Source organism: Sprattus sprattus, assembly GCF_963457725.1.
Source record: "Sprattus sprattus genome assembly, chromosome: 19".
NCBI lineage: Eukaryota > Metazoa > Chordata > Actinopteri > Clupeiformes > Clupeidae > Sprattus > Sprattus sprattus.
The window spans coordinates 19,385,444-19,396,011 of record NC_137917.1 but is presented as its reverse complement, the minus strand read 5'-3'; the positions used below and the strand labels follow the sequence as shown (position 1 = coordinate 19,396,011).

The following is a 10,568-nucleotide window of genomic DNA, read 5'->3' as shown; positions in this document are numbered from 1 at the left end:
AGCCTGAGCCAAGTACTGCTTGGGCCCAATGTCTGCGGGGATATAATCGAGCCAAACACTGAACTCTCGGTTAATGACTTCCGATGCCTGGCAGGGGAATGGATTTAGTGTTGAGAACCAGCGTGAGGAAAGGGAGGTGGGGGTGAAGAATTGAAGGTACGATTGAAACACTTAACTCACCATCTCACGAAAAATGCACTTCCTTTTTTTTACTGTTCTCAAAAAGATGTTTGACCATCACTGATTCCCTTTCTCCTCACTCTCACAATAAAATCAAGATGGCTGCCCAATGTGAATGTCTTGAACTTATATAAAGCACTGTAAGAGTGTGAGGGTCTTGATTTTGTCGTTGCAACAACAAATCGGACTATATAACGTACTGTAAGAGTATCCCATCACTGTATATACCACACAGTATGCATCACCATTGGACTGTTCTCTCTGTTCTCACCATGATGTAGAAGTCCTGCAGCTGCATGCCGTAGAGGGTCCAGGAGGTGGACGTGAGGAAGGTGGCCACCGCTAGAGGGAACGAGAGGAGCTCCACCGAACGAGTGCGGATGATCTCCAGCTGAGAGAGAAAGAGAGAGTGAGAGAGAAAGAGAGAGCAATGGAGAGAGAGAGAGAGAGAGGGAGAGAGAGAGGGAGAGAGCGGGAGAGAGAGAGAGCGGGGAGAGAGAAAGAGGGAGAGAGAGAGAGAGAGAGAGAGAGGGAGAGAGAGAGGGAGAGAGAGAGAGAGAGAGGGAGAGAGTGAATAGCCATGTTTGCACTGCTGGGCCAGGGGCGAGCCAGGGTTATCTTTGGGCCAACCAGGGGTAATGGCCTGGGGCCTCAAGTCGTGAGAACAAAATCCATTCGCATTTCTATCGGCTAATGGTCCTGCGGTATTGCCCTAAACATGCAGCCTCAGCATAAACACCACCCATCCCTCTCAACACTCCAATAAAGCGTATCAAAATAACTAAAATAACTGTCCTGAGAGTAGTTCACAAGACAGATAATCTGTTGGGGTAAAAAAAAGAACGAAAAAAAAGGCTCCTCTGGGTCTATTCAGTGCCAACGCCATTTGCAAGAATGAAGCGCGCCCAAATCAAATCAAATCAACAAATCAGAGCCAGAAGGAATGACAGAGTGTCAATACTGCTTGTGCACACGGGCGTGAAGCCCCTTTTACCCCTTACATACTCAATATCTTGACTGACTTCAGGAGCAAACAGAAAGCAGCCAGCAGCAGTGGAAAAACTGTCCATCCCTCCTTTGCCAACGAAAAAAAAGACAAAGACAAGTAAACAAAAGAAGACCGGCCAAGAAAAGCAAGGTAAATAGACAGAATAAGACCAAGATCGTGATAAAACAGAAGTTAACCACAAAAGTCCATGGAGACAAAGGAGATAAGAATGAAAGGGTTCAGATGCCAAATCAGTTCAATTTATTTATATACCAACTGAAATAGTCTCTACAGAGCCCAGAGCCTGAACTCCCCTAGAGCCGAGGACGTCTGGGGTATTATAAACAAGGTAGAATTTGTGCATTGTAGTTGGGTGGGAATGGGCAGCTGTAAGCAGAGGGTTTCTGCAGGTAGATTGAGTGGAAAGACTGTGACAGCATTCCTCAGTGGAGACAGTGGAGACAGACAAAGTAAGTAGACAGAGCTAAGTTGCCTTTTATGTGTACATGTAATTATAGGTTATGGTGATGAGGAACAATGTTCTCATCAGCATTTGCAGATGAAGGTCCTACTATATGGGACAGCAACAGAGACTAAACAGAATATCACACACTAAAAGAAACAAGGCATTGCTAATTATCTAAACATCAAATTCATCATACTATGGCATGCCAAAGGCTATCCAAGGTTAGAGGTTGGGGGTGGGCTGATCAATCCAAGCTTGAAAGTTCAGTAAAAGCCTCCACCAAAGGGACAGGAAGTTTAGAGATTATAGTACATTTTAGAATATGGGACATATACTATATGCCGTGTTCAATAAACACAATTTCCTGTATTATACAAATAATCCACTGGGAGAAAAACTATGTGATTATGCAACATGAACTCTGTGGTAAACTAGCACAACCTCCTACACAAAACGCACAATCTAATCGGAATAAGAATATGAGCTTATGTAACACATTCAATAAGCGCATGTTTCCATCCTATGTGCCTTATCTACTCGGAATGGAGTTGTGTAGCAATGCACCATATGTTCCACGTATAAAAGAGGTGACCTAACAGTGATCACATTCTCCACATCAGGAGCTTCTGGGCGTGGGAGAGGAACACCCTGATAGTGTGGCTGCTCTTCAGCTGCTGGGAACAGAGGGGAGGCCAAAACTCAGACAGAGGAGGAGAGGAGGAGAGCATTCAAGCCCAACCACGTGATCAGCTCCACGGGGTTAATCCTCTCGCTCACACCTGACTCCTGATGACACTCTCCGATACACTGCTGCACGACCGAGACTTACACAACAGTTTCCACGCTCACACACTGTGTAACCCCCTCTCCAAATACACACACACACACACACACACACACACACACACACACACACACAGTGGGAGTGTTTGTGTGTGTGAGAGAAAGAGAGAATGAGCGAGAGACACAGAGAGAGAGAGAGACAGAGAGAGAGAAACACAACACACACAAAGAGTCATTTGTCACCTCAGTGAGGTTAGGTAACAACCCTTTCAGATAGAGACGGACAGAGAACACACAAGAACAAGAAAGAGTGTGTGTGAAAGAGCGAGAGAGGAAACATGGTATAGGACCAGGACACACACTGACTGGATGGTGGGGGGGGGAGACAGACAGAGGCGCACAGGACACAAACAGGAAGACAAGAGAGAGAGAGAGGAAGAAGCAAAAACAGACGGATGGATAAGAGCAGACCTTGGCACCACAACACTCAGCGGTGACAGATGCCGGCTCCCTAACACAGAGACGTATCAGGAGTAGGTAAACAGGAAAGGAGTGTGATGGGGCAGAACTGGCTCGGTGAGATAACTTAAGCATGCGTAGGAAATCAACAGTCTATGGTGTGGTGGCACTGTGAGGCTCTGACGCATGCACAGGATAAACACTACCTCAGCCTCATAGGCAGCTCATGTTGGCACGGTAACACTGTATTCTTTTACTCCATTAATCCGCTAGCAGTGTTTGACGCTTCTGCATTTCTGCAGATGTGTTTGATATTCTGCATGTCAGACAGGCCTTGTCCCCTGTGTGTGTGTGTGTGTGTGTGTGTGTGTGTGTGTGTGTGTGTGTGTGTGTGTGTGTGTGTGTGTGTGTGTGTGTGTGTGAGTGTGAGTGTGAGTGAGTGAGTGAGTGAGACAGAGAGTGAGACAGAGAGTGAGACAGAGAGTGAGACAGAAAGGCAGTAAGGGAGAGAGAGTGAGTGAGTGACTGTGTGACTGTGTGACTGCGTGACTGCGTGACTGCGTGACTGCGTGACTGAGCGAGTGAGTGATTTTGTGATTGAGTGAGTGTATGACTGAGTGAGTGAGTGAGTGAGTGAGTGTGTGTGTGTGTAAGTGAGTGAGTGAGTGATTTTGTGATTGAGTGAGTGTATGCCTGAGTGAGTGAGTCAGTGTGTGAGTGAGTTTACCAGGTCAGCCAGTGGAGACAGGTACATGCTGATGGTGAAGACACTGCAGATGAGGCCCAACTGGGAAAGCTGGACGCTGCCCTCAGAGACGATCACACTGAAGTAACCCCAGCCCACACCCAGCGTACACACCATTGCCAGAGTCTGCAGCCACGCTCGCCTCTGAAACACACACACACACACACACAGCTGAGAGGTATGGATTGTGGGGGATCCCAAGCCAGAAGCAAAATCAACCCTCATATCGCACTTTGGTTTGAGAAGAAGCCACAAGACTTAGCTCTGGGGAAAATAATTCTGCTGGAGAGGTCACATGATCATGACCACTACAATGCCTGTTTAGGGTTGCGGAGATAAACTACGCCACCAAAACAGTTAACTTTATTTTACTTAACAGTCCAGCACACCCTTCTCCCTCAGTGACACATAAGAGAACATGTTAGCAGACATCTGTCTGCCTCACTTTATGGTACAGCAACAGTGTGTGTGTGTGTGTGTGTGTGTGTGTGTAAGTATGGATGCATGGGCGAAGCCATTGTACTTGTGTATGTTGAGTAAAATCCTTTTTTAACACTCTCTCTTTAGGTAAGGATCATAAAGCGGTTTGTGTATGTTGAGTAAAATTCAGTTATTATACTTACTCTCTCTCTTTGCTGAAGGATAATTAAGCGGTTTGTGTATGTTGAGTAAAATTCAGTTGTTATACTTACTCTCTCTCTTTGGTGAAGGATAATTAAGCGGTTTGTGTATGTTGAATCAAATTCAGTTGTAATACTCACTCTGTCTTTGGTGTAGTGGCAGTAAGACAGTATGTAGAGAGTCTGCAGAGAGGCTCCAATCGTATTTACGAGGATCAATGTCCCGTCTTTCTTCAGAAGACCATAATAGAGCCATCCTAGGTTACTGACAAACAAACAAACAAACAAACAAATAAATAAATAAACATATAGACACACACAAAAGACCACCTGAATCCCAATAAGAATCACTTCCAGGTAATGAAGATTTGCATTTTCGAGGTGCAATTCCTTGTGTGTACATGAACAAACTGATTGACCTATTGATTGCACTTGTAATCTGATGGATAACACAGTATCAGCACAATGAGCAACTTTTCTGCTGGTAGGTGAAAATGTCAAGTTAAAATAAATCAGTTTTCTCCATGTGTCTCTCCATGTTGTAATCATGCACTCGGTTCCTCTGTTCCTTTGATTTACCACAACACTGAATTAGCCTAAACAGGACCTTGGAGGTCTTCAGATAATTTTTTATCATACTTGAAAAAGTGGGTCATCTTGTTCCTGTACACATTCTCAAGCTAGCCACAACATCGGGCTGATGATAGGTGGATCAGTGACATAACGTGAATAAATGCATACAGACACTATACTTGTAAGTATTTGACTGGGCACACAGCAAACCTTACTTTAGACAAGTGGTAAGAAAAGGGAGGAATTGGATGTTATCAGCACTTCGTGTAGTCCTCATCTTTTTCAGATCGGTCCTGCAAACAACCCAAAACATACGCACAGGCAAATTAATGTGGTTGACCCTATAAGCAGAAGTGGGTGATTTTGTGGGAGCTGTGAGGGCGGTATAGGTCGACGGGTGACAGGTGACAGGTGATCTTTTCATGGCCAGCTGACACAAGCATGAAGTCTTCTTATTGATTCGTACAAATGAGGTAACGAACTTGATCATTTAGCTTGCTAGCTAATCTTACAATGTGATGCTAACCTAACTCTGACTAATGGTGGTAGTGTTTATGAAGGACCACGTCACGAGCAAGCGTGAACATACATCTTCAAAAATAAAAGTGAGTGAATGCATGCTATGACTTGCATTACGTTTACACAGCAGTAGTACAGGCATGCAGAAAATGAACTCACAGTCCAGTCGAGAACATCCCGACCGTAAACACGATACATGCACATGATAGAAGCTGCAAAAACTCCATAGAATGAAAAACAAATAAAGTTGATTTGGTATCTAGATAAATTCTAGAAATGATGAAGCACGTTTTCAGTCTTTAAATATAAGTAAACTACAACGTGTGGTGCTGATAAAAAAAAGTACAATGCTGACGTTTACGTCTTCCCTACTCTATTTCCGTATTTGTAATGTGTTACTCCGAAAAATAGTCTGATCTGATTGGTTCTCGTGACCATCCAGACGGCAGAGATCTAACCAATCACATTATAGGCATCATAGATACCAATCCCACCGATGATGTAAACGTTTAATCTTTGAATTAAACCAAAGTCCCTATAGGCGTTTCGTAATAAATTGAGTGCAGATTGGTTAGACTGTCAGTGATGCCCACAAATTAATTTAAGAATATATCAGGTAATGATAAATAAATGGTTTCAAACGTTATTGACATCGATGCACACGTTGACCAGGGTATGTTAAGCTCTAACTGTGTTTTAATATGCCCACTCATTCGCATAACAGCAGGAATTAATAAAAATATAGACCCAGAGCAAATCAGTCGGGTTGTAGGACTAACATCGTGTAATATTTGAATAAAAATAATATACATGTTGTTTCATTCAGGCTCGTAATGAGAATATTAGTCCATCAACACAAGGTAGCCTAAATTCATTTCAATGTTGTACTGTTTAAGCAAGGCAAATAAAAAGCAACGTCTATCTGATAATTATAAATATAAATGATAAATTATAACATCTATTTAAAAGAACACGGTTCCAAAAAGAGCAAAATATCTGTTTATATATATAACCTGAATCAATTTCATCTATTAGAAACACAAATGAAAATAATAAGAAACGAAAGCCCAAAACATAAATCTAAAACAGCTAACATTGCACTTCAAGTGGATTCTTGCTGTCAATTCCCAGCAGGCCCACATGCAACTAAATTTGCAACATCTCAGTTGTGTCAGTTGCTTTTGACCCAGAGGGCACTTGGAATGACGAGAGCAGCTCCCGAAGGTCACCTCCACAGTCAGTTCCAACAACCGAGTTGGCACCTCAACACAACCTGAGCCCGTGACCACCGCATCTACTGTGCTTCAAGTGTAAATGGAGATGAATGTGGCACCAGGCTGCAGCGCGTCCACAGAGTGGTGCTGTGTAATTTGTTTAGGCGCTCGGGTGTGGACTCTGGTGCTGGCCTGACTGAACAAACACCAGTGCTGCGCGCTGACAGATGTCAAAGCTTTCTCTGGGGAAAAAGCGTCAGCGAGAGGCGGCGAGAGTGCGAGTGCAAACGCCACGGTGACATCCTCACACCCGAGTGAGAGTTTACACTCACCCCTAAAACCACATCCCCTCCTCCCTCCCTCCCTCTCTCTGTCCCTATCTCCTGTCAACCCCCCCCCCCCCCACCCCCTCCTTCTCGCTGCGGATGTTTGGTCAAGCACTGTGAAGTCCTGGCCCTGGCAGTGGAGGATGAAAGGAGAGGGGTGATGATGGAGGGAGAGAGAGGGCAGAGCAGGGGTAGGAAGAGAAGAAGAGAAGAAGACGGAGGCTGTTGTGGGAGCCCTGAGTAGCCTGAGTGCTAATGTTTTTTCCTAACCCTGCAAGGACACAGTGGGCCTCAGCTCCCCACCTCAGCGGCCTTGTTTTGATGAACCGTGCCTCAGACAGAGAGCCTCAGCCTTTGGGTCAGTTTAGCCTTTCAAGTGATAATCAATTAGGCCCGGGATGTGGAATCCTGATCCCATGCAGCTGTAAAAACCCTTTCCCTATCTTATCTTTCATGGTGTCTCATTAACCCTCCCTTCAAAGGGCTGAATTAAGACTAATCCTCAAACCACCTGGGGTTTTCAGAAGAGCTTTCGCCATTCAGTGTCTTTTGACCACTTTCCCGTTTTAACTGTTTTGGGAAAAGTGGGGTTTTATTTTATTGTTTTATCTAAACTTTTTATTCTTACTGTGTATTTTTTACAAAAAATGTTTTTTTTCACACACCTCATTGAGGTAATGTAATGTTTTATCTAAATTGTTTATTCATACTGTATATTTTTAACATGCTCACTTGAGCTAATGTCATGGCAATGGTCTTGGAAGATGTGTGAATCTATTGTAAACTTTGAACTTGGTTTATGTTAATAGACATTACTAAAATCTAACTGTGAGATTAAAACAATGAACAGAGTCATTTTAATTCAACATTTTAGTTTTTTTTATTTCATTTTGTTTTTCACATTTTCAATATTTCACAAATAACCATACGTCTTATAATCTTTCATATTTACAAAATGTACAATATATACAAATAAAAAAAAAAAAAAAAAAAAGTAAACAAAAACAGACTCTGCACTTGTCAAATGCTTCAGTGTTTACATTACGGCATCCCAAAGAACACCTCAATGTTGGCATCATCTGTTATTGTGTCTGATAATGCAATGTGGCCACAATGAAAAACAAAATGAACCACTGTACCGGTAATGTGTGTGTGTGTGTGTGTGTGTGTGTGTGTGTGTGTGTGTGTGTGTGTGTGTGTGTGTGCACGTGTGTGTGTTTCTGTGCGTGCGTGTGTGTGTGTGGGTGGGTATGTGTCATCGTAAAAAAGACCAGCTCCTTACCATGGTATTAGTGTGTGTGTGTGTGTGTGTGCGTGCGTGTTAGTGTGTGTGTGTATGTATGTTAGCTTTACAGTAGACACTGGACTGCAAGCTACACTCTTCCAATAAAAGATGCAGGACACGATGCAAGAGACAGCCACCGCTCAGAGTACTGAACAAATGCTACACTTAGACAGGAGTAAAGGCTTGGGACACTGAAGTGTGTGTTATCGGCCATACGGCTCATGTAAGGATGATACAATAGCATATGAATACACATATGGATTACAACAGTGGCCTTTGGCTCAACAGGTACAGATAGATGTTGATATTTTTTTTTACACCTGGATACACATTTCTGTTATGTTCTTGAAAAATTCCAGTTTTAGAGTCCACTTATAATTTTTCTATAGAAGTCAAGTGGATGCTTGAAAGAAATCTTCTCCTGTCGTCCATTTCACGATGATGTGTCCACACAAAAACGGGATCAAGAAATACAATAAAAAAGAGGTCAAATCCATAGAAAGAAAGAGAAAAATCCTTCAAAAATACTTTTGTTTCCTTGGGATCATACCATCCACTATCTTTCACATCCACACACACACACACACACACACACACACACACACACCGGCAAACAAGCAAACAGAAAACACTTCAATCAAGCGTCAAGCAAAACACCTCGTCTGGCGACAGCCTGCCTTTGTATAAAAAAAAAGCTTCAATATAAAAAATGTGTGTGTTTTTTTTTTCATTTGTGCACAGCGACCCGCGCTCGCTTCAGTCTCTGCAATGTGGTGCAGTCCCAGTTTAAAACCGGTTTGATACTGGTTCAGAACCATTTCCAAAGAAGTCAGTTTGTTTCTCCTTTTCTTGTGGAGGCGGTCTCAGTGTAGCAGAAGGGTGAGGAGTGCGAAGAGGGCTGTCAGGAGGAGTGAGAGGGAGGAGTGGGACATAGCTGAACTGCCAACACTCCTCTGCACCACGGGGATCATGGCCACGGGGTCATCTGAAAGAGAGAAGGTGAAACTGTGAGTTTGGCTTTTTGTCACTGTCCTGAGAAAAGTAAACACACGCCTTGAGTGCTGAGGGGTCACTGGATGTATGAAGTCAAATATGAAGAGAGAAATCACCAACACACACTGAACTGAACTCTGACTCTAAATATAGTTTCATACCAACAAGCAAAAAAAAAAGATTGACTATCTCAGTGTGTGGAGTGTTTTCCCTCATGTTTTCCTTAAACATCTAATAAATGACACTCTCATTTCCCAAGATATATAAGGATATAATGTTTAATCTCCCTCGTGTGCAATGCTCCCTTGTCAGCATAGAAGTTTCTAGAATGAAGAAGAAGCAGCCATCAGCATGTCACTCACCAGCTGGTAGTCTGTTGGACGGGTTGTGTACTCCTCCACCTGCCCCCACCTCAACATTCTTCTCCTTCTCTAATTCCTTCTCTGCTGTCTTCTTGTTGTTGTGCTTTGAGCCTGTGAGGCAGGACAGAAATGGTTAAAGCCCAGAACTTGATAAACCTTCACCACAGAACTTGCGAGAAGACAGACGGAATGCATTTCAATGTTTGTTGTAAACCCATTGGCCAGTAGTGTGCAACTAACTTACCATGATGTCCATGGTTGCCAACAACATCCACTTTCAGACGCATGCACTCCTGACCATGGTGGTGCAGAGGCTTGGCTGTGTGAGAGAAAAGAGACATATACATATTTAGCCTAAGCTCTTAAACTCACAAACATACACAAACAAACAAATGGAGAAACGAACAAACACAAACACGACTGCAAACTTACAGATGTAGTAGTAGCTCTCTCCCACGCGGAACTCTTTGCCCAGTGTGAAGGGGGTGAAGCGTTGGAACTTCTCGGAGAACTTCTCGGGGGCGTGTGCGGCGAAGGGGCGCGAGCACTCCCAGCGCAGCTGGTCGAAGGACTGCGGCTTGCAGGACTCGTAGTCCTCCAGCTCCACCATGTACAGCACGTAGCGCTCGGCCTCCTGGGAAGGGATCTCGCCGCGCGTGTAGTGCGGGCAAACGATGTCCAGGTAGTCGTTGATACGCACGGACACCGTGTAGTCGTCCCACAGGAAACTATCAGAGAGAAAGAGATAGAGAGAGCGATGTGGTTAGTTACGTGTTTTATTTTTCACTCTCGGATCAACTTCTGTAGAAATAAACTGACCAGAATATATTTACACCACACACCCAGAAACACACCCACACACACACACACACACATTTACTCACTCACACACCCATGTCAGAACACCCAACAGGCACAATCATCAGATCCAGAAACACACACACACACACACACATTTACTTACTCACACACCCATGTCAGAACAGGCACAATCATCAGATCCAGAAACAGTGTCACACCCTTATTATCCTCTCCATGATGTATTGTGCGTGCAT

The 10,568-nt window shown here is 43.8% G+C and overlaps 2 protein-coding genes across 3 annotated transcripts in view; both read right to left on the bottom strand.

Moving 5' to 3' along the window:
- Window positions 1-5,619, bottom strand: part of slc50a1 (solute carrier family 50 member 1) — a 6,947-nt gene extending 1,328 nt beyond the window's left edge. The window contains exons 1-5 of one of the 2 annotated variants that reach the window (XM_080858172.1): window positions 5,493-5,619; window positions 5,030-5,107; window positions 4,383-4,506; window positions 3,604-3,765; window positions 452-571 (exon numbers count right to left, since the gene is read on the bottom strand). In XM_080858172.1, the coding sequence (XP_080714298.1) occupies window positions 452-571; window positions 3,604-3,765; window positions 4,383-4,506; window positions 5,030-5,107; window positions 5,493-5,560 (552 nt within the window). In that variant the 5' untranslated portion in view covers window positions 5,561-5,619. The remainder of the gene's footprint in view (window positions 1-451; window positions 572-3,603; window positions 3,766-4,382; window positions 4,507-5,029; window positions 5,108-5,492) is intronic. The other variant, XM_080858173.1, reaches the window with a different exon arrangement.
- Window positions 5,620-7,888: 2,269 nt separating this feature from the next.
- The window catches only part of efna1b (ephrin-A1b), an 11,784-nt gene continuing 9,104 nt past the window's right edge, over window positions 7,889-10,568 (bottom strand). The window contains exons 2-5 of the mRNA XM_080858171.1: window positions 9,946-10,241; window positions 9,758-9,832; window positions 9,514-9,624; window positions 7,889-9,143 (exon numbers count right to left, since the gene is read on the bottom strand). Coding sequence (XP_080714297.1) covers window positions 9,022-9,143; window positions 9,514-9,624; window positions 9,758-9,832; window positions 9,946-10,241 — 604 coding nt within the window. The 3' untranslated portion in view covers window positions 7,889-9,021. The remainder of the gene's footprint in view (window positions 9,144-9,513; window positions 9,625-9,757; window positions 9,833-9,945; window positions 10,242-10,568) is intronic.